Genomic DNA, 25322 nt, shown 5'->3' with positions numbered 1-25322 from the left:
AACCTTGCGGCATGTGAACGGAGTATGTTCTGTGTGTTTTGAGGCATAACTAATGCTGTAGTCCTGCGGTTGTAACAAAAAAAATCCATAAATATCATTAGAAAACACAGATTACTTCTTTATTTTGCATTGATAAGTAACATTACATCAGATGTATTTGAAGTATTAATTTGAGCGTCTCTGTGTGTCTTATTGCTTATACCAACCATTGTATTCCAGATCCGTTTTGTGCAGACCCATAATATGACTCCCATAGAAATGTGTGAGCCACTCTGTCGCTTCCATACAAGGGCATGGAGAGTTTTTTTTCACATGGATTCCATATGGAATGTAGCAGCTGATGTTCTATTATGGAGGTATTCTTCTCCAGAACCATTGCTTAGAGAGGAACACGAGGCACCATACTGAGGCACACAGAGCGGCCATGGCTTGGTATTATGGACCCGGGGGCCCCATGTGCTACACTTTGACGTGTGTATGATACTTAGGCTGGGGATACGAGAGAGAGGCCTAGAAGTTATTTTCTTCTATGGAAGCGAGATGCACAGACCGATAACATTTCACTATGTGATAAATCTAGATAAAGGCCACATCTACAGAGTCTCCCTGAACTTTGAGACCATTATTATAACAATTTCCAAATCACAGAAAAATGACTAATGTCACTAAATAACATCTTTATTATTATGACACAAACAACGATTCAAAGGGGTTTTCCCACCACAGACAAATTTCCGATATACAGGCAGTCCCCGGGTTACATACAAGATAGGGACTGTAGGTTTGTTCTTAAGTTGAATTTGTATGTAAGTCGAAACTGTATATTTTATCATTGTAGTTCCCGACAATTTTTTTTTTTGCCCCAGTGACAATTGGAGTTTAAAATTTTTTTGCTGTAATAGGACCAAGAATTATCAATAAAGCTTAATTGCAGACAATTTTAAGCTGATTATTGCAGTCTGGGACTATTTTAAAGCATCCAGAGAGCTTCACCAGAGGTCACAGTGGGCAGAGGGGTCTGTCTGTAACTATGGGTTGTCTGTAAGTCGGGTGTCCTTAAGTAGGGGACCGCCTGTACTGTAGATAGAGTGTATGTATCTGATTGATGGGGGTCCGATATGATTGGGGCCCATATAATACAGCACTGAATTACATTGTTGGAGATAGCTGTACCATTTTTTTGACCTCTAGGACCCCCAGTGATCAGGCAATTATCCCTCATAATGGGGAAACCCCTTTAAGTGGTAGTTTATATTTAATAACCGTACAGATAGTAAGGACTTGTAAAATAAACCTGACGACTCACAGAACACATATACACCTCTTGTTATGACATTTTGGCATCCTTTATGCCTTGATTTATTTCTTCATGACTTGTTAGAGACTTTTGGGTCGTACTGGATGAGCCGCATTATTTCATCATTCGCCATAACACCTTGGATGAATTCTCCTTCTGCAATTTTATCTAGAAAACAACATTTTTGAGATTATTTTTTTTCAATCGACAATAAACTTTATTTCATCCCTTATTGACTTGAGCGTTTTTTTGTTTCAGCATTTCCATTTTTTACTCCTCGCCTTCAAAAATCTAAAATGTTTTTATTTTTCCATGTACAGAGTGTGGGACAGTGTGAGGGTTTGTTTTCTGTATAGAATATTGTACCTTGTAGTGATGGTATTTCTTATTCCATGCTGAGTACTGGAAAGTGAGAAAAAAATTCTAAATGCAGTGAAATTATTTTAAAAAATTACATTTTATTTTGGTGTCAGTTTTGTATTGTCTCCTTTATTCTTTTGGTTGGTACGGACACGGGGATACCACATTTATACAAGTTTTAATGTGTTTCGAAACAATTACAAAAATGTAACTTTCTGTCCGGAAAAAAAAATTCTTTATTTGCTGTCTACTGTTTCATACTTCAGTGTACGAAGTTGTGTGAGGTGTAATTATTTTTTCAAGATGAATTGAGATTTTTACTGCTACCATTTTGAGGGCTTTATGACCTTTTGAACACTTTTATAAAAAATTTTATGTTCACAAATTTTTGGGGTGCACCACTAGGAATAATAGTTTTTCTGTATTTTGATAGATTGGGACTTTTGGGATGCTGCGGTACCAAATATGTTTATGATTTTATTTTTTATATCAGTTCTAGAGAATGGAGGGTGATTTGAACTTTTAATATACAGGCAGTTCTCGGGTTACGTACAAGATAGGGTCTGTAGGTTTGTTCTTAAGTTGAATTTGTATGTAAATCGGAACTGTATATTTTATCATTGTAATCCCAGCCAGAATTTTTTTGGCCTCTGTGACAATTGGATTTTTAAAATGTTGGGTTGTCATAAGAACCAGGATTAACAATAAACCTTCATTACAGACACATTTAATAACTGTTATAGCTGATTATTGTAGCCTAGGGCTAAAGTACAGTAAATTACTAATATCCAGTGGTCCGTTTGTAACTAGGGGTCATCTGTAAGTCGGGTGTTCTTAAGTAGGGGACTGCCTGTTTTTTTTTAAAAACTTTTTTAATAATTTTTTTTTCACTAGTCTTACACCGCCTTGGGTACTTGAACACAAGGGAGTCTGATTGCTACTACAATATATTGCACAAGTCTGGGATTCAAAGAAAGACCTTCCTACATTTACATCCCAATCTTTATCAATCCAATCGGTGGCCTCAGGTAGACCATATACTGATTTTTGACTACCAAATGTTTTAGCTTAACTTTGTAGGTAAATAAAAAAGTATACACAGTGAACTATAATGTACATAGAAAAAGATATTTGTGAAGTAAAGGTGTTCATACATATTAAATAACTGTTACCAAATATGTCAATACTTTTTTTTAGAAAGTTCCATATGAAAGACCCTAAAGGTGGCCAAACCCCTAGATCATGTTGCAGAATGTTTACAATGCATGTGGATGGGGCCAATATCCTACTACGGCATTAGCCAGCAGTAATTACGTCCCTTGTTTGGAAGTCCCCGGGTTACGTACAAGGTTCTGTACGTTAGGTTCTGTAGATCGAATTCTGTAGGAACTACATACTTTCTAAAATTTTTTTGGTCTCTGTGACAATTGGATTTTAAAAATGTTGGATTGTCATAAGAACGAGAGTTAGCAATAAAGCTTCATTACAGACACCTTTAATAAATGTTATAGCTGATTATTGTAGCCTAAGGCTAAAGTACAATAAATTACCAAAATCTAGAGGTCCCTTTGTAATTAGGAGGTCGTCTGTAAGTCGGGTGTTCTTAAATAGAGGACCGCCTGTACTATGGTTTATAGTTTCTGGTAATATATGGGTACTTACCATTCTCCTTCTTCTTGAAATATGCCCATAATTTATCTGCCCTTTTTTGTGGTGTATTTTCATCTTCGGGTAGATTCTTCTGTTCTTGAGGAGGAATCATCTTAAATATTGCCTAAGAGCATTAAAACAGAATAAGTTTTTGAGTAAAAAGAGTCAACAAAATACACACTATTTCCAACATTTTCCTCCGTGTTGGAAATAGTGTTCCTCCGTGTTCCTCCGACTTTGACTCTTTAACTGTCCCTTCTGCAGGTCCCCATAAACATTAATTTAGGTCTTAGCCAACTGGATTTGATGGGCCTAGACAACTGTCTATAAGGGAAAAGAAAGTGAAGGCACATTGAATATCAACATTCTATCTTTTTGAGAATCCAACAAAAAGTTCAAAGTGTTGGCTTTAACTCCAAAACCCCCAGATCTAAATCTCATGGAGCATCTTTGGCATCCATGGGGGCCAGGCTGTGCGACTATCATAATCAGGGAATTACTGTCCCACCGGAGGATGCCTCGAAAGGTTACAAGTCAAAGTAATTTGGAGGAGACTTTGTAGTGCTAACGTTCCACTGCGATCTATTTTTTATTAGATGATTCACATCCAATCTGTTTAGTTTGTTAGGTCCCTATTATCATCATCTCTGGTGGGCCCACATGGACCAAGGACAACACTGAACATAAAGGATCTGCTGCTAAAGTATTGATGCCAGGTTCTGATGAGCACTTTCAAACATCTTGTAGGACGTATGTCGAGATGGTTCAGAGCATGAGGGGTTCTACGCATACTTAGGAATATGGTTTTAGTGTTATGGCTGGAGAAACTCATGTCTGAGCTGATCTTTCTACTCACATCAGAGAGTACCGGTACATGACTTCTTGGAAGCATTGACTGTCTGAAGTCTCATTTTACTGCATGGCTTAATGGGGCAACAACCAGGAGAAGACATGTCCCTTCTCCACTGTATGGACGACTGCCTGTGATCACACATTTGAGATGTTCCATGTTAACTTTGCCGGAGATAGAGAGTTCCAAAGAGACACAAAGACGTATTGTTTGAGTTGGAGCTTCATAAACAGGCTGGTCATATGTCACTCAACCTTTACAGTGGATTTCGAGATCTCTTATCTCTTTGTAGCCGCCTGATAGGATTAGAAAAGGCATTGCTTCCTACAAGTATAACCTACGGCCTTACTAAATGTTCTCTGTGGAGGTAACACTCGGCGTCATTTTCTTCATTTCATAGATTTAGTCATTCTTCTCCTGGACAGTTTGTTCCCAGTTGGATTAGGTGACATCTGCCAGTATCAGTGTGAACATTCTCATTTTTCATCATTGTCACAAAAAAACAAAGCAAAAAACCTTGTTGTATTTTACCTTCTCTTACGGCTGCAGCTTAAATTGATCCTTGACGGCATAATTATAAAAAATAAATCAGGCACGTGGATACTTACAGCCATTGATGCTCAACTAAGGGATTCTGGGTATATGCAAATATGTATGGGTCTGCCTCACAAGTTACCAAAAAAAGACAATGTCTTCGGCCATGCGCGTGTTTCCCCGACTCCTAGGGCGCGCGTGTGCTGGCTTCAGAAGATTTAAAGGGCCTCCTCTGCCAGCCCTGACCTTATGCTCTGCCTCTGACGTTGATCCTGTGCCGCCTGTCTTGACTTCCTGCCTGTCTCGGACCACAAACCTGCCTTCCATTTCTATACCTCCCCTTGGCTGCCACCGAGGACACAGTCGCACCTGTAGAATGACCTGGTGGTACCACGCCTCAGCAAGTCCAACCCGCTTTGCGGCGGGTTCTAGTGAAAACCGGGTGCCACTTGACTCCGGTCAAAGGTGTCGGCTTACGTCATCATCCGCGGTGGTCCAGTGGGTCCACTATCCCTGGAGCCTGACAAGTAGGCTCCTTTACCTAGGGGATAATGACGGTCCCCAGAATTATTTTAACTAGTTGGCCAAAAGAACATCCGTCCAACAATGTGATCCAATGTATTATCATTTGGGGGGCCAGTGAGTGTTGAAAATATAACAAGATAACAATATAACATAAAAAAAACACAAAAATCGAATAAAAATCCACTGTAAATCACAAAACATTGGTAGAGATAGCAAAGTACAGTATGTGGCCCTCTCTATCAGCTCCTTTAAAGTCCAGTATAGTTTTCTATTATGATATACAAACATATTAATAGAATTCTTGATGGACATGTTACCCCTAATATGACAGACCTATATGGATCCCGATTATACATTTTGATGGAATTGGATTGTCGTACCGATCCCGAGATTTTCTTGTTAGGACTATGTGATAACATTCTCGGAAACATCCAGCAGGTGGAACTACTGATTTACCAATTACTACATACAATGGCATTTCATTAGCCAATCTAAATGTGGAGTACAAATTCCTAAATTCAGTAGAAGGTTTATGCCTCTTATTTGGCAAATCTTGGGCACAAACTAAAATCTAACATAAGATAGATTTTCCCTCTAGTTTCTCTCATAAGTAAAAAATAAATCTGTCAGGACAATGGAAACCATGGTTAACCCTGACAACTTAAAAGTAAACCTACCATCCGGAATCTATCTGTTAAGGTACACATGGTAGGTCCCTACTTAAACTCTAAGCCCTAAACAATCTTCTTACCAAATCCTATAATACTTCCTAATCTTTTCTAAACTTTAACTAATATGCAAATTTTTGGCAGAAGTTACAGGGGCGTGGAGTAGCTTCTCTGGCCTGTAGAAGCAAAGACTACATCAAACCCCAGTAGCCTGTGCGGTCCCCACCACCTTCCGTGTCCTCGGTGCTCCTTGGCGTCCCCCTTCATGCCGCCGTCTTCTTCTGCATGCGCAGTAGTTCCTGCTCAGTGCCGGAGGCAGAACGCACACATGTATGTAGAAACGTGGCAAGGGCACGGAAAGAGGTGGGAATGCAGGGGCTACTGGGGCGTGGAGTAGTCTTTGCTCCCACAGCCAAGAGAGGCTACTCCACGCCCCTGTAGTCTATGACGAAAATTACCATATTAATTAGATAAAGTTTAGATCAAGTTAGAAAGTTTTATACAATTAGGATAGTTTAGGGGTAAGGGTTTTAGTTGAAACCTACTATCGGATAAAGGGGTTGGCCACCTTACCTCATGATTTTGTAATGGGAGTGTGTGGAGGGGCACAAGGTAAATGACCAATATACATCTAGTAATAGTTCTGCTCCTCTTTCTTGATATATAAAGTGAAGCCTCCTGTATTTTACCTCATCAGCCGGACATTCCTCTCCATAAAATGGCCGCAGATGGAGGGTCATGTGATCTCTAACTGTCCATGAACAATCTCCAGCTAGAGATCACATGACCTTCCATCTGCGGCCATTTTATGGACAGGAATCTCTGGCTGATGCCACAATTGAGGTTAAGTGGCCAACCCCTTTAATATGAATTGCAAAAATAATCTTCCAAAAGAGGGTACATTTAAAAAGGAAATAGGGGGCGTTGTTGTGTCACTAATTGGATTATTTGGGGCCACGTATTGTGTGGTAATATATACATATCTCTATCTCTGACTAAAAAGGCCCATGGTTCTGGCATTAGTAGAAATGAGTAATGTTGCCTCCTATCTTGGGAAATAATCTACAAACTGAAATACCCCAGGACTTTTAAAAACAATTAGGTCAATTCACTGGCCATTAATGAAGGATCTTAAAGCAGACCTCATCTGCCAGATGATAGTTGCCTTAAATGGAGGTTCCGTATCAGAAATATTTAGCTCCATGTATAAAAATAAGAAGACATACTCGGATCATTGATTCCCTACTGTTCCATTTCTGAGGATAACCGTTTCCTCCAATTCTGTCCTTCTTAGTCATGCTACGATATTCTGACATAGGGGTGTGTCCTTACTGCCTGTAACGGGTTATCATCACAACTAGTGATTGGCTCCCATGTTGGGATGTCCGGAAATGCAGGTTGGTGGAAGACCAGCCATGGTTGAGAATGGAGCTATGAGCTTAGTATGCGTTATTTGTTTTTATATAGGGGGCTGAGAACTGTGAGTATTATTACATTTTTCAATTGCCTAATCTGTTTTTCACTTTAGTCCTCTTCAGTCAGGCACTCTTGTTTCAGCTGAACATGTACGTGTTTCTTAAAGGGAGAGGGTATCAAGCCACTTCTAAGTATCTTTAGTGGTGGTATATCTCTTTCAAATCATAAGTGATTGGACATGTTAAAATTCAACCTGCCCATTCCAACATTACCATTCCAACACCCCGGTAATCTAATCTAGATCGGTAGATTGGTAAATTTTAGACAAGCATTATGCAAGATATGACAATATTTTGGTATTAATTCTGATTTTACTAATTATTTCTATTCCTAATGCCATGTTTCTGGTAGGATTTCTCCAGTATTGTGCCTGCCATCAGATTGTGTCTTATCACAATCACTCGCCTGTGAATGTGTATGTTTAAGGAAATAGCCTCCTGGCATTCAAATTAGTTAACATGGACAGGAAAAGGTTGACTCCCTATTTACAATTGCCTATTCATATCAATATACTCACAAGGAGTAAAAGTTAATGGCTGAGAAAGGATTCAGGAAGGAGTCTAGATCTGGATACAGATGGACTACAGATAGTTGTATGCAGTTAGAGAAAAGTGAACATTGAGAGACGAGTGATTAAAGGCAGAAAAGAAAGCAAAATTTCACTACACTACTCAAAAAAGACCTTGAAAATCGGTGAATCTGAAAAGGAAATATAGATTTAGAGAACGAGAAGTTTAACTCCCTTTTTAATCTTATTTTTGGGAAATAATTGTAACATTTGTTACAAAGTGCGGCAGCTGATTTTGTACCTAGTTTGTGTTCTGTCCTGCACTAGTCCGCACACTGCCTTATTCCACTCCTGGCTGTCTTAATTGTTTTTTACGCTCATCTGTCTCTTAGTGAATTTGTTCTAGGCTGTAGATGGTTAATTTAGCTGTGATGGTCAGACGCCTCCTCCACTCACATTCCTCCACTGCCTCTCTGGATGTCAGGGGACCAATCACTGAATCGGGACTCACATATCTTATAAGAGGATTGTCTGCCCACTTCCCGATGCTTGCCTTGTCTTTTTTGAAGCTTACTAGTATTTTCTGGACTTCCATATTCTTTGATCTTTTGACCCTTGATTGTCTTCTGACTATCCGTTTGTCTCTTAATGCTGTACTGCATTGGCCTCTTAGTTTTTACCTGTATTTGTACATCTATTCATCTGTGTTTGTTCTGTTTTTTTTTTTTGTCTCTGTCTGCCATCTAGTTGGAATATTTTTTTGTAAATGAAGAATTTTGAGCTATTTTAGTGCTACAGCTGATTGCTGCCAAATTTGTAATATTGTGAGTCAAGAGAGCGTACGATCTCCAGTGGATCCTGTGATCTCTTGAATGCTGACCTAACCTTAAATCAGCTGGCTTTCCCTTCCGATCCCTCATGCATGCTATATGGTATCTAACTATGCGTTATCAATATCCCCTGCCAGGCACCCATTGCATACAACCCATTGAGAACAACCCAAATTTTGTTTCTTCGTTTTCTACAGGTTTGTAATCAGATGGTTCACCGATCCTGCTGAAATTTCATGGGTTTTGCCTTCAGACATCATTGTAAAATATCTTTAAATTATCATTTAGACATCACTCACTGCCAATATTATCAATAAAGATGTATAATCGCACAATAACATTTGTAGATTATATATGTTTTATTGCAAATTACAAATTATATCCTCGTATGAACCATCCAATATTGGTAGTCTTTATCTCTAGAATATTGAATATGATATCTTCATGAATTTTGCGTATTTGTATGCCTCTCTCTGTTTGCCAAGGTTTTCCTTTCACTCAACCAGAAACCATTTTAATAGGTTAATTATTAGTTAACTATTATATAAAATTCATGTGTGTATTGAGGTAGAAAGATTAAAATTGTAAAGAACTGGGACTGAATGATAATCCCAGTAATGTGCTGCCAAGTATAACGGAGCTAAATAAGCAACAGAAAAGAAATGTAATAAAAATAACATAAATATGGAAGGAGCACCGTATCTACAACCATCCTGTATACCGGTATATACTGTCTGAAGTATACTGATATTAACTTGCCATGTTTCCCTGCTCTTTTTTCAGTCTTGTCGTAGTCCTTCTAAACACATATATAAACCAAAAACTACAACACTTATTTTTATATATCATATGTGATTTCCTATTTCTGATACAACTGTTTCTGTTTGTTTCTCTCCCTTTGAACCCAATAACATTTTTAACCTTGTCTTCTATGACTTTTCTCTACAAAGCCAAGAAAAGAAACCTATCAGGGGGCTTTGGGATTAGTAGTTCCTCATAATATAGGTGGTTTGGGCAGTATCCCGGGAGCCAAGCCTTCTAGGGGGCCCATGACCATCAAAACTACCCACCAAATTTTATACTGAGAAGGACCTTCACCCATGAAATCCTCGTACATCTGTTCCTGCTCTTAATACACATGTACACAAAAACAATTTCAGGACCTCTTAAGGTCCTTCAAAGGTTATGAAACCGCATATTAAAAGCAGGCAGAAAGGATGCATCCTCCACTCCCCAAGAAGCTGATTCTAGTCCCATATGTAGGAAGTGATTCCAGACTTGTAGGGGCTATAATATTAATACAGCCCAGGGCCCATGGTGGTCTTAATCCACCTCTGTTTGGGACACAAACCACACACAGGATCTTAAAGACCAGTGACTTAGTTTCCATATAGCCTATTAGGGTACTGTCAAGGTCCATGTTTAAAAATACTAAACTTTACGTGGATCCTGGTACATCCTGAACCTATGACCTGGTTCTGTGTGCTGGACCTCAGACCCATAGATTATAAGGCCTCAAGTACACAACCGTGTACGGAACCGATATCTAGACGCACAGTTTGCAGCTGGATATCGGTTCCCATTGATGCCTGTAGTGCATAGTTACAGTTCGGTGAGTACATGATGTCTCAGCACACCCTGACAGTACATGGAAAAATATAGGACTTGTCCTATATTTCGCTCTAATAATGTGCCGGCCTTGCGCTTCTATATGGAGAGGGGAGGGTATGCTCGTCCAGGTTATGGCCAGGCTCCCTTGCTTCAATGAACCATTTCACAGGTGATGTGTCTGCTGATGCTCATCATTAGGTAGTACAATGGTTCTGTTTTTAACGTGGTGCCGAAAAGCATCTCTCCAAGGCTGTTCAAGAAAGGTCCAAAGGAACCTGTAGGTTTTTTAGTGTCCTAAATTGCCATGACAACTTTTACAAATCTACAAATCGTCTTACACTTTTGATTTTCGGTTTGTGTCAGGAGGTAGGTGTTCCCACATCAAAACTACACCTCCAAATTTTCCCTTCGCAACCATTGTGTAAAGAATACAGAACAAATTTAGTACTTACTGTAATAATTTCTAGTACTTCAACTTTGCTGATTTCACCATTCCTGTCAACATCGAACAAAGAAAATGCCCATTCCAACTTGAGGCTGGTTTTGCCCGAGGAGGTGAGGTGAAGAGCAATGATGTATTCCCTGAAGTCTAGGGTTCCATCATCATTTGTGTCGAAACTGCGGAAAACGTGTCTTGCGTAGGTTTTGGGATCAGAGTTTGGAAAAAAATTGGCGTAGATTTTCTCAAAGTCTGTGCGGGAAATCTTGCCATCTGGACATTGCTTCTTAAAACTCTCGTACCACTTGAAGAGTTCATCCTCTGTGTACCTTGTGTTTGACTTCAGATCATCGAGAATTTCTTTCGACAGGGCACCGCTTTTACTATTCCCCATTCTGTATTCTTCACGTAACCAATTTTCTTGCGCTTACAGCAATTTTTCTCTGGTGTGTTGCTGCCTCCAAACAGACCTGATCTGATGTAAAGACGTTAAGGGCGAGAGCTTCATCTTTTATAGACTCTTATGCTAACTATGACATCAGATGACAGAAGGCCATCCCCCTCCTTCCTACCTATCTGAAGTCTACGAGTAAAGAGCTTAGTGATGCGTGCTTCATTCTGATGTAGGGGGATTTCAGTCCTGAGCAGATTTAGCCATGTCTTTTACTTCCACCAGATGCTCCTTGTCCATCTCCACAGAGGATCGGGAAATAAGATCATTGTTTGGTTGTCAGATACACAGCCTGTAAGTTAAAACTCAATATTTCTGACACCAAATTTTAGCATTTACGGTATATTTATATGTCATTGCCACATATGGCTAGAATTTGGGAGTTAGACTCAAAGTTGTGGATGCCCCAATTAGGTAAATTACATACAGACAGTCCCCGGGTTACGTACAAGATAGGTTCTGCAGGTTTGTTTTTAAGTTGAATCTATATGTAAGTCGGAACCGTGTACTTTATTATGGTAACCCAAGTCAAAATTTTTTTTGGTCTCTGTGACAATTGGATTTTAAAAATGTTGGGTTGTCATAAGAACCGGGGTTACCAATAAAGCTTCATTACAGACACCTGTGATAACTGTTATAGATGTTTATTGTAGTCTAGGGCTAAAGTACAGTAAATTACCAACATCCAGAGGGCCGTTTGTAACTAGGGGTTGTCTGTAAGTCAGGTGTTCTTAAGTAGGGGACCGCCTGTAGATGCGGTGATCAAACACATGCCTAAACAAATTAGCTAAGATAACCTATAAGAAGATTAATATCAATGAAAGGTCAACATCTTGGTCCATAACTCCGTTAGAGATTCCGATAGGAATATATTGCATGAGCCAATCACAACTATCCCTATGCAAGGTATATGCATGTCATAGGAGGACACTGATTGACATCACCATTACAGTGACCTTACTCTAATCTGTTGCCCTTTGTTTCAACCCAGGTTTTATTCAATCATAAATCCATTAGAATGATTGATAATCTTATTGCCTCATTTGTCCCACAGAGTGAGACTCTTTCTCCCGTAAAACCCTCCGTTGTATCTTACTCAAGAATCCAACTTTATCCTATTTGTGTTGAAGATGTTTTGTTTGACTTTCAGTTTTTCATGTCAATGGTTTTTGCATTCCTTACTCCTAATTTTTTTTATTTATTGCTATAGCATATGTGTGATTTTGAGTTCATCTCTGTGTCTATATACATTAGATAAAAGTTGGTCGAAGGTAGAACAGCCATTGCTCGAACCTCAACTGGGAAACAATTACTTTGCTGATACAGCCATCCACGATTTAGTTGAAATTAGCCATTCCTGCTGTTTAAAATGGCCATTTATATTTAAATACACGGATGAGTAATGACTTCTAGTGTTTAGGAGAAGTTCGAATCTGGGTTCGGCTTAACCCCCTTGCCATTACAGGGGATACATCTTTAAATGCATTATAACCACTGGGGTAGGGTGCGCTACTACTAGCATGTCGGCACGGCAGGACACTACCATTTTGGGGAGAATCATCGTTCCCCATTGACGTAATGGGGAGCGACCATTCTTCCCGAAGCAGTTTCGCGTAGCACTGCCAGCATGTTAGTGCATTTTGCATTGGGGATTGGTGCTGGATGGGGGGTCTGGGTTCAGATTGTGGTTATAAAAAAAAGTTTTTTTTATGGTACAAGTGTTTTTGTAACAGGCGCTGAACAACCCATATGAGATATGGAGCCCATGGCTCACCTCTTACACTACTGGCGCTAGACTGGTATTTGTGGAATATACAAAATGTATTTTTTTCATCTTATTTTATTTTATTCTTGTTTTGATCATTTGCCTCTGTATGGGGATTAGATTGGTATATCCGTCTGCCCTTTGTGTTATATCACTGCTTTACAGTCTAAACCTAATAAATTTGTTTTTTAAACCTACTGGACAAAGATTACAAATGTTGCCTACTTTATTTCGAATGTTGAATTTTTAATGTATAATTTATTATGGTTAAATTATGGTAATCCATTTGCATGAACTTTAAAGTGATGGAGTGTGGATGTCTCACCACTTTGGAACACTAATCATCCAAGCTGTCAGACACTTTTCACTTCAGTCAATTTACTCCAGATTTATCACTTTAATCCAGATGTGGCACATAGATCAATAAAGGGCAATTTTTCTCATAGTCACAAATTCTGTACTTTTATTTGACTTCCTAGTATATGCATAGGGAATTTCAGGGTGACTCTCCAATGTAGGCATGCTGACACTATGTGTGGCCTCTGTGCAGGACCCATGGCGGTCCCTGTGCACAGGTAGATGTCACAGACTCTTACACACTCGCAATGTAAACTATCTACTGTTTTAGTTTTTGTTTACTGTGCTGTATATATATACACTACTGTTTATTGGACTGAGATATATTTGTTTGATGCATTTTAGTTTTGTTTTCATGGACCAATAATGCTGTCACCAGCAAATACCCGTTATCTATTACACATTGCACTCCCATTTTCATGTACTCTCTCTTCTGTGAATGTTCTATAGGCTGTTTTAATCTTTGATTACCTCTTGCACAGCACTCATACTGTTTGGTTTTGGAAAAAAACAACTCACAAAATGTTAAGTAAAAACATTTTTTTAAAAGTAAAAAATTTTGGCACAACTTTAATCAAGTCCCCCAGTTCTGCACTGGTTTCAATTTTTTAAAGAAGACCTGTCTGGTTGATTTGGGAACCTAAACACACTAAGGGTCCATATGGACCTGTGGTTTAGACTTTTATATTAAATCTGATTTAATTGATTGGTTGATTTGGGATTGATTGAATTTGATTGATTTGATTGGTTGACTTGGGACCCTAAATCAACTAAGGGTACATATAGACCCGTGGTTTAGAGTCCCAAATCTACTTGTATAACATTTTTGCATGGCCTCAGTAAAAAACAAACATTCATACTTCCCTAGATATAAATCCGATGAGGCACATCAGACTCACATCAGTAGATTTAACGCCGGCACCTCCTCTTGTGTTGCAGACAGTGAAACCTGCACAATATTGTGACCTCACTGCGCATGTGCTGTACCTACGGCTCCTCAGCAGGGAAGCCCAGGTGTACTACCCTGGCTTCACTAGGTGTAACTCTGGATGCAGGTAAGTATAAATGTTTTTTTTTTTTTACGTGACCATGTAAGAGGCGATTTTGGACACTAAACCATAGGTCCATAAGAACATGTGGGTGGTTTAGTGTTCCAAATTGTCCTGACAGGTTCCCTTTAAGTAACTCCACTCCAGACATTAACATCATATATATCAAAATGAAGCCACATCTATCCAGCTATCTAGACTATTATATTAAATCTGATGTACAAAATACACCAAAAATTATACACCGGAAATTATCTGTATAATGATAAACCTGCCCCATTATATTTTTAAAGTACTCGCTCAAATGTCCATTTTTCTACAGGATATTTCAAAACCAAACACAAATCTTAAAAAAAGGAGCAGATATTATTGACCTTAGAAGCTCAGATTGTAAGTCATGGATTGTAAAGAAGCTGAAAGGAGGATTGTATGATTGTGGTGGCATTATCAGCCCGTGTTCTGGAACTAAACAGGAAACTACGCACTCTTAAGCCTTTAAGCCTTTCTGGCTCTACTAGATTAAGAAGTAAGTAAATTTCGTTGAATACTTTTTTAACTTGTATTTTTAGCCCCACTAGAGCCTTACACAATACACAGTAATACATTATTATTGCAGTACATTATATTTGTGACTATTTCCCATCAAACCTTCTGCCAGGGGACGGAGGTCACCCTTGAGGTAAAATGTCGGTGATGGAGTTATCTCTGATCATGGACACTGCTGTAGAATTCTCCCAGCAATGGAAACATATCTCCTTATTTACTTTTATAACTTTTTATTACCCATAGGGTATGGATTTTGTTACATGGCTTTTTTCTTGTTTCCTTTTTTAGAAATGTCACATGTTCGATAAATGCTTGTAAAAATAAAAAAAGTCCTTAAAGGGGTTGTCCACTTTACCTCATGTTTTTGTAATGTGTGTATAAGTGTGGGGGAGGGGCAGGGTATGAGGTAATTTAAAATTATTCATCTATTTAAAGTTCTGCTTCACTTTCTTGATATGTGAAGTGAAACCTCCTCAGTGAGACATTCCTGTTCATAAAATGGCTGCAGATGGAGGGTCATGTGATCACCCTTCCAGGACCTTAACCTAATATAAATGAATACAATTATAAGGACACATGCTTAGTAGTAAAATATTACAATTCTTTTGTTGGCAAGGCCTTTATTAAGATAACAAAATTAACAATTCATCTTAAAACTTTATTGTTAACACAAAACTAGAAATGCTCAAGCTAAGGCTACATTCACATTCCTCTTCATAAGAAAACATGGGGCACGGTGCCGTATTCTGGGGAAAGATAGGACATGTCTGACAGGATGACTGAACCATCCTGTCATAAACAGTATTTTTTACACAAACTCCACTTCCTCACACACGGGCAGGACCAATCCAGGAGTGTCACCAGGGGAAAAGAGCAAAGCCACCCTGGTGACAATCCCCCATTGGTCCATACCTTAGGCCAATCACCATGTAGTAAATGAAAAAATTACCTCAGCTCACAGAGCGGGAAATTTTTACCTCATAAAAGGCGAAAAAGGTCAATAATGCGATGGTCCCCCTACTTAGGGTGGTGCCACACGTGGCGTTTTGAACCCATTTTTAGTCCGTTTCTAGTCATGTGTTTTCAGTCCATTAAAAAACGCATGCATTTAAAAACATGTGCGTTTTTTGCATGCGTTTTTGTATGGTTTTTCCAATTATCTTAATTATAAATGGACAAAAACACATGCGTTATTTAACGGACTGAAAATGCATGACTAAAAACGGGTTCAAAACGCCAGAGCACCCTATAGGTCCGGGTGACTCCATTACAAAAAACATGAGGTGACGTGGCCAACCCCTTTAAATCCAGGATACTTAAAGGGGTATTCCCATTTCAGCAAATTACTGTTATTGTTTATATATGGAAAAGTTATTCAATTTTCCAATACACTTTCTGTATCAATTCCTCACAAGTTTTCAAGATCTCTGCTTGCTGTCATTCTATAGAAAGCTTCTAGGTTTACTTCCAGTGGATTGAAATCTGTCTATGGTCACACGGGTGCACGGCTCATTATATCACAGAGAGTAGTCAGATCTGTGGGATATAATGAGCTGTGCACCCGTGTGACCATAGTCAGATTTCTGTCCCCTTAAAGTAAACATAGAAGCTTTCTATAGAGTGACAACAAGCAGAGATCTAGAAAACTGTGAGGATTTGATACAGAAAGTATATTGGAAAAGTTTATAACTTTAACCCCTTACCGACATGTGACGTAATAGTACGTCACATGTCGGGTCCCGGTGCATGGAGAGGGCTCGCGGGCCGAGCCCTCTCCATAGCCGGTAAGTCTTTGCTGCATATTGCGTAACGGCAAATCACGCCCAAAGTCGAAAATGGCACTTTTTGTCCATTTAAAAAAAAATTCAAAATTCTATAAAAAGTGATCAAAAGCTCGTACAGTCCTAAAAATAAATATATTGTAAACGTCATCAAAATCCGCAAAAAACGGCACCACCCACAGCTCCATACACCAAAGTATGAAAAAGTTATTAGCGCCAGAAAATGGCAAAATCCCCCCAAAAAATTTTGTACAGGAGGTTTTAATTTTTTTAAATGTATGAAAACATTATAAAACCTATACAAATTTGGTATCCCCGTAATCGTACCGACCCAAAGAATAAAGAAGACATGTCATTTGGGGCGCACAGTGAAATCCGTAAAATCCAAGCCCACCAGAATACGGCACAAATGTGTTTTTTTACCAATTTCACAGCATTTGGAATTTTTTTCCCGCTTCCCGGTACACGGCATGGAATATTAAATACCACAATTTTGAAGTGTAATTTGTTACGCAGAAAATAAGCCATCACACAGCTCTGTACATGGAAAAATAAAAAAAGTTACAGATTTTTGAATGTGGGCAGTGAAAAATGAAAACGCAAAAACGAAAAAGGGCTGCGGCGGGAAGGGGTTAAATTATACAAACAATAATATTAATTTGCTGTAATGAGAGGTGGTTTCTTTTTGCCTGGTGTTTACTATGTGTAGTGCACGTGTGTCACCTATGTACTTGTGGTAAACATACTCTGGGCAATTGGAGGTCCCGCATCCTTGTAAATGCAATTAGAAAAGTCCTGCTTTAGCTTTAATTTCCCGGGCCACATGCCTAATCTTCTTGTCCTTATTGATCTGTCACTAAAGAGGAATTAATGTCACTCTTTATCCATCGGACGCGGTAAGGTGAGGAGTTCAGTTCTCCTGCACTTACCTTTAGGCCATAAGCTCGTTACTGAATTCTGCATAAGCCGAGCACTACAGCAGATGAGAACGGAGAACTCTGTGATGTGCTCCTCTTTAGCTGATCTCCAGTGTAAATATGGAACCTGAAGGCATATAAGGCTAAGTTCACACCTGCGTCAGAGGTTCCATTAGGAGCCGATGTCACACACACAGAAAAGTGGGAAGTTTTCATCCATCAAATTGTCAAAATTAGGAGCCTAAGCTCATTGCGCCCTATTATAATTAATGGGATTTTTTTTTCCCGCTCTGTTGTTGTCTATTCCTACGGCATATGTTATGGGTATACGCATGTTACGTAAGTACCCATAATGCTGCGGAGGTCAGGGGAGGACACACAGGGAGCATGTGATACTGAAACTAATTCATTTCATTTTATTTTCTGATTATACAAGATTATGGGACCACGTGGCACATAGGAATCTATAGAATTTTATAGGAACATTTTTCCAGGCATGCATGGTGACCTGTGCAAAGAGGGAAGAAGTGGACTGGGATCATCATCTATAGATGGATCTTGTGTTACATTGATTTTACCCATCATTGTAATTCTCTCTGTTATGACATATAAATGACCTCGAGGGAAGTGATCTCTACAGAACAGGAAGTGCCAGTGGTCAGTATGAAAATGGCAAAATATTAGCGACATGAGACATCACCAAATGTTCAATAGACAATACATTTATGATATAAGATGTATTTGAATGTAGTGCTGTTTTTCCTAAGCAAAAGTGTTGAAAGAAAACACTAACTTTACTAAAACTCAACAACTTTTCTCAAGTAAGTTCTCGTTACTTCGTTAAAGGACATCTACCACCAGGATGAAGAATTGTAAACCAAGCACACTGACATACCTAGTGTATGCTCTTTTTTTTTAGCTTCCAATGCCCTTAATTTTAAGAAATCTTTACAAATTATGTAAATGAGCTTTAGAGGCTCCAGTCTACATTAACAACTGTGTAGCCCCTCAGGCTCATTTGCATAATTTTAAAAGCCTTTTTTTTTAATCCACTAGGACATAAGAAGCTAAAGAAGAGCAGAACCTGTAGAGGAGGCACACACCAGTATGTCAGTGTGCTTTGTTTACAATCCTTCATCCTGGTGGTAGTACAAATGTTATGACTGTCAGAACAATAAGTTTCCTATAGTTCTTCAAGTTAATACATTGAAACCACAATAACCTGAAGAGAGAAGACCATGTTTTCGGGGGACACTTTTCAATGCAATATTGGATGATCTTCTCAAAGAGGTCTCACTGTACGTTCGTTCTGAATTACAATGGAACAGAACACGGGGCAGAGATTTCAATTCCAGATCTAGATCTCTGGTTACAATATGGAAGAAAGAATTAGAAAAGTTAAAGAAACATGAAAGTTTGGATATTAGCCAAAGCCACACATTGTTGCAGATGTTTCCAGGTTCTTGTTCCCTGTTAGTATCGGGATAATATAGCAGGACACTGCTTGTGGATGGGTGAGAGGCGTTTGAGTTCTCAGTTGACACTGTTTCTACTGAAAGGGAATCTGTCAGCAGTTTTGACCATACCAAGCTGTAGCTAGTAATATGTTTTGACCCTGGAGATTTGTACAATTATACCTTGTTCTGTTGGGATACTACAGAAATGACTCACAGCAAGGGTTGGCTGCTTTTGACAGAGAAATGCATAACTATGTCCTGTATCCTTCCTTGTAGCTTTCCCACTTTTGAAACATTTGGAGTCAAGTTTCTGTTCCTCAGTAGTGTGCCCTACAGGAACCAATCAGCTGGTGGCATACTGACACCTTCCTTTATCATTACACCTTGGCAGCATTGTTGCTTTTCCTTTCACTACATGTATATTAGATAAATTCGGTGCAGGCAGAAAAAAACAATCTACTAAAGATTAGAATCTTTACAATCTACTCATCTCCTCCTTCTCTATAACATGCTGACTGCAGATAGGACACTATATACAATCTGCTTAGCTCATCCTGCTCTATAAACTGCTGCCCACAGAAAATATACTATGCAGAAAATACTCAGCTCCTCCTGCTGTATAACATGCTGCCTGCAGATAGGACACTATGTACAATGAACTCAGCTTCTCCTGCTCTATAACATGCTCCCTGAAGATAGAACACTATGTACAATCTGCTCAGCTCCTCCTGCTCTATAACATGCTGCCTGCAGATAGGGCACTATGTACAATCTGCTCAGCTCCTCCTGCTCTATAACATGCTGCCTACAGATAGGACACTATGTACAATCTGCTCAGCTCCTCCTGCTCTATAACATGCTACCTGCAGATAGGACACTGTACAATCTGCTCAGCTCCTACTGCTCTATAACATGCTGCCTGCAAATAGGACACTGTACAATCTGCACAGCTCCTCCTTCTCTATAAAATGTTGCCTGCAGATAGGACACTATGTACAATCTGCTCAGCTCCTCCTGCTCTATAACATGCTGCCTGCAGATAGGACACTATGCATAATCTGCTCAGTTCCTACTGCTCTATAAAATGTTGCCTGCAGATAGCACACTACGTACAATCTGCAGGCAAGTAAGAGTCACTTATGATTCCAATATTCTAATCTTATGAAACATAAATATTAATGTATTTAATGGTGAAATAAGAATGTGATGCAGTTACTGATTAGCGGTAATGTCACTTCCTCTGCCGATGGCCCTGACAATGTCACTGGCTGCATTCTGCATTTCTGAGTCTTATCCTATTGCCTAATGAATTTGACTTGCACATCCTTTGTGTGGGTTTATCATGTGAGTGCTCTTTGCCAGTCTGTTCTGAGATATACAAAGAAGCTTTACTTGGATTTATAGTAAAGGGCAGTTCCATTAGCGCGGGCGACAAATGAAGAGATGCTTAGCGATGACAGAGGTCTTCCAAGGGCTTAGGACTATAGAAATCAGGTCAACTCACAGCCGCCGATGTTCTAGCAAGTGGCGCACAGTCTTGTCTAATATCCACTTTCCATCTGTAGATGAGGTGTCATTTCTCAATAATTGCAGGTTATAAACTTTTTTCCTGCAACCTAAAATACTTGTGTGTTTTGAGACGGGCTATTTTACTGTAGCTACAAGTAAGTGATTGTAAGCTCTTAGGGTCAAGACCATTTCATGCCACCATTGTGTGACAATATCCTGGAGTCTAAACCAATCTGAATTTTAAGGAGTTGAATTGTTTTATTCTATCTACAAGGGATATCAATCTAATTGGGGCAGTTACTGGGACCCCCATCGATCATGAGAACAGACCCCCATCATTCATGAGAACCGGTACATCGATCATCCATACTGCCGATCCAATCATTACTGTTCGAGTGGTCGGAAATTGCAGAGCACAGGGATCGGCAATTTCCAAATTTTCCCACAATACTGAATGGAGCAGGAAGAAGCATGTTCAACCTACCCCTTAGCGGTGAGGAGTTTGTTCTTAGCAGTTTGTCCCAGCAGTTGGACCTCCACGATATGTAATAATATTACAGCAATAGTACTTGGTACAACCCTTTGAAATAGGACAGTTTACCACCAACTCCAACACTTTGTAGCTTTTAATAGATGCTGTTACACATTACAATGCACTGGAATTTTTTCTCAGGTTTCCATTATTTTCCCCCATCAGTGCTGTTATTTTTGACACCGTATGCTACATGAATTAGGGCGGCATGGTGGCTGAGTGGGTAGCACTTCTGCCTTGCAGCGCTTGGGTCCTGGGGTTTGAATCCCACCCAGGTCAACATCTGCAAAGAGTTTGTATGTTCTCTTTGTGTTTGCATGGGTTTCCTCCGGGTCCTCTGGTTTCCTCCCACACTCCAAAACAAAAACATACAGGGACCAATTTGCCATGCTTTGTGCAGTGCTGCGTAATCTGTGTGCGCTATATAAATAAAGAATTATTATACTGTCCACCTGACAGTAGAAGGCCTAATATGTAAGAGGGGCGTTCATTAAGGATTTCCGCTGACCCACTTGTGTTTATCACAGGACACTGAAACTGCACCTGTGTAATTATATAAGTCTCTATAAGTTACCTGCCAATTTGCAACTCCGAACTGATAACAGTCTTGATTTTATCGGTGATGAAGTGGTATGAAGTCTGAAGTGATGTAAGCCATGGAATCATCTTGAAAATGGTTGCCCTTCAAAAATTACTTTATTGTTGGAAGTAAAACAAAAAAAGAGGATTATTTTGTTGTTGGAAAGAGGTGGAAGTCCGATGATGTGAGGGCAGGAGAATAAGGGGGTTGCTGTAAAGTTTCCAACTCAGAGGAGCATGCTGCTATTGCGGCAAAATGTGAGTTGTGAACTGGTGCACCGTCTTGCAGAAGGCGGACACCTTGGCAATTTCCGCAGCAGTGAAGCATAGTATGTCCCAAAGATCATGGTACCCTTTGCTAGGAAATCCATCAATACAGAGTAGTATTGATGGATACTGGTCACAAAATACTGTGAGCATAACCTTGACTGCTAAGGATTGGGCATGTGCCTTCTTTGGAGGAGGTGAGTCCAGATGCTTCCAAAGCATCAACTGGACTTTAGTCTCAGGATCACAGTGATGGAACCAGCTATTATGCTCTGTTATCAGTCTGATGAACAAATCCTCCTGGCTTCTATGGCACTTCGCCAATCGAGTCTGAGAGCATTCGAATCGTTCCTGCTTTTGGAAAGGTTTGAACAGGCAGAGAACCCAGCGAGCTGATACCTTATGCATGTGGAGATGGTCTCGGATGATTTTTTTTCCATGGGCCCCACACTAATCTAGAGATTTTGGACTAGAAGACAAATGGTTACCCAGTGATTTTCCAAAATGGTGACCTCCACTTGCTGTATGGTGCGTTCATCAATAGCAGAGAGCGGTCGCCTGGAATTGGAGATGTTTACACCAGAGTCCAGTTTCAGCATCCTGTGATAAATAGAAGTGGGTTGGGGGAAATCTTTAATGAACGCCCCACGTATAGTGGGTGACGAAAATAACGGCACTGATTTCTGATGAATAATGGACAACTATGCAACTATGTCATGAGTTGAGTTTGGTGGAGGTGGTAAAAATTTCTCCTTTAAAACATGTCTGTGAAGACTGTATGGAGCGGGATCAAAGGCTCGCACCGATTGTGAATGTTAACCCCTTAAGTGCAACAATCAAGCCCAATGGTGGTACTAAAATGATCTTGGATCCACCCGAAGCCCTAACCACTCAATCTCATTCCGAGCAGTTACTATGATAGGCAGGACCCAGTTATTTTACAATGTACTGTAATACAGAAGTATTGTAGAGAAATTGGTGACATAAAAATGTCTATAAGACTGACGGCAGGCGGATTGAATGTGTTGATTTGATCTTCAGGCTTGTGAAGATTAGGAAACTACTCGTCAGATCTTGGATATTTTAGAGAGGTTGCAGATGGACATGAAAAGGATTCATGGAAAAGCACTAGGAGAACAGGCACAATATTAGGCTATTAGGCTAATTAAACCCTTCTCCACATGGAGATCGCACAATCACTGTCCACATGAGCAGGGTGCAGCAGTAATATTACCTTTGTTGCTTATATAACTCACAATTTTGTACCTCTTTGCCATCTTGGATTTTACTTGGTTGGCCTCAGTTGGATTTCGTCTGTCTGTCTCTCCATTTGTTTATCTGTTCTGTGCATGCTCCCAGAGTAGGGACCGTCATCCAGTTAGTGCAGTGTAGGCAGGGACAGGGGTTGTAGAAAGAAGGGCTCGCACTTCTTCTCTGTCTTGCCAAAATATGTTTATAATATATATTTTATTGAATGTATGCCTTTCACAGCAACAGAGGTCCAGGCTTTATATGTTCTTGTCAGTAACTGTCCAGGAACCACGCATCCACAACCAGACTTGGCACCAGCTGTCAGACTAGGTAGGTGGTGGTGAACTCACCCTGCAACATCCCTGCGGGCTGAGGCCCTGCCTAAAGCAGATAAACCACCCTGACAAGGTCCCTGAGTGACCCTACAAGATTACAGGGAAGACTTACTTTGTCTGGCAGCTGCTGGATGGTGGAGCGGACAGGTAACCGGAATACAGGAATAGGCCAGTGTTCACACTGGTTCACAGAATAACAACACAGGTCTGAGACAGGGAAAGCGGGATAACACTAGGAGGTAAACGATACTGAGGGACAAACAACAGATACAGGCAGACAAGCGGAAACAAACAAACCGGGTCAAAACCAAGATAGCTGCAAAGGTACAGAATCGGATACAAAAACATAGAATACCAAACAAGATAGCAAGAGCACTAGATACACAGGTACGACTAAAAGAATAACCAGTCAGGTATGATGGGAATGGGCAGGTATATAACGCAGTTCCCGGACACACCCCCAGCAGTACCCTGGGGGAACTGTCCATCAGGCTAGTAACTGCTGGGCAGGACTGAAATACAAGGATGTGGCTCAGTTAATCCAAACACAAACACTAAGCCGCAATTCACACACAAATGCCAATCTGCTTTTCACTGATGTGAAAAATGATGCAAACCATCAGAAGACTGGTATTGGAAAACACAGTTTATTGGGGACTTAATGGAGCCTTTGTGTTTCGCCTTGTGCACCAGCTTTTTAGCGACCGTACCCATCCCATCAGTTTTCTTGTATGTGTACTACGGTACTTTTAAATGTTTTTAATGTATTTTCTATGATTATTTGTATATGGAATAAAGTGATTTTCTATTGTCATATTGGTCCTTTATACACACTTCTTCGTGTTATTAATTTAAATGGAGCCTTTGGGGCACATTTACTTACCCGGTCCATTCGCGTTCCAGCGGCGGCTTCTCCGACGAGTGTTCGGGTCTTCCGGCGATTCATGAAGGTCCACCAGGTGTCACTGCTGCGCTGAAGTCCGCCGAGGTGCCCCGGAGTTCATCGTCTTCATCGTGGTGCATGTGAGTATGGCCCGTGCGACCAATTTTTTTCAAAAAATGCGGTGGTTTTTCCGAATCCGTCGGGTTTTCGTTCGGCCACGCCCCCCGATTTCCGTTGCGTGCATGCCAGCGCCGATGCGCCACAAACCGATCGCGTGCGCCAAAATCCCGGGGCAATTCAGGGAAAATCGGCGCAAATCGGAAATATTCGGGTAACACGTTGGGAAAACACGAATCGGGCCCTTAGTAAATGTGTCATGTCTTGTGCATCAGCTTTTTAGCGCACACCATAGAATTTGCAACATTTTGCCCCTTTTGTGTCCCACGTGCATGGCCAATCGAGTTTAATATAACCTGCGACAACAAACTAATTGCAGGTTATAGCTGGAATCTATGTCGTGTCGAGTGCTTCACCGGAATTACTAAGAGGTCGGAACCAATGAATAATTACGGCAAATTGCACACTGGGTGCACAATGGACTTTTTAGTCTGGTTTCTTATATGGACAGAAAACCTGGGGATCATTCTCTGCAATAATTTAGGACCACGTGTCTCCAGCCAGAAGGGCAGCAAAAGTAGACAGAATTACACCCAGGGGAACATTTATCAGGTCTTCTTTATGGTTTTCTGATGAACTGTCCATTGTGTAACTAGACAGATAAAGTTTATAACATTAGCAGCCATGGCACACAATGTTCATTCCCCATAGCTGCTAGTTTCTAGGTTTCTCCCGCATGTTTGGGCTACTCTCTGCACTCTTTATTTATTTTCCTCCC

At 40.1% G+C, this 25322-nt stretch overlaps 1 protein-coding gene across 1 annotated transcript; it reads right to left on the bottom strand.

The window, feature by feature from the left end:
* Positions 1 to 92: 92 nt before the first annotated feature.
* On the bottom strand, positions 93 to 11250 carry LOC140134820 (visinin-like). Its single transcript, XM_072155487.1, has 3 exons — positions 10762 to 11250; positions 3320 to 3431; positions 93 to 1465 (listed from the first exon to the last, which is right to left on the bottom strand). Exons 1-3 carry the CDS (start codon positions 11140 to 11142, stop codon positions 1368 to 1370), a joined length of 591 nt encoding a protein of 196 aa, XP_072011588.1. The 5' UTR covers positions 11143 to 11250; the 3' UTR covers positions 93 to 1367.
* Positions 11251 to 25322: the final 14072 nt, after the last annotated feature.

The sequence above is a fragment of the Engystomops pustulosus genome, chromosome 6 (genome assembly GCF_040894005.1).
Source record: "Engystomops pustulosus chromosome 6, aEngPut4.maternal, whole genome shotgun sequence".
Taxonomy (NCBI): Eukaryota; Metazoa; Chordata; class Amphibia; order Anura; family Leptodactylidae; genus Engystomops; species Engystomops pustulosus.
The sequence above is the reverse complement of the archived record's forward strand: the minus strand, read 5'-3'. Positions and strand labels throughout refer to the sequence as shown.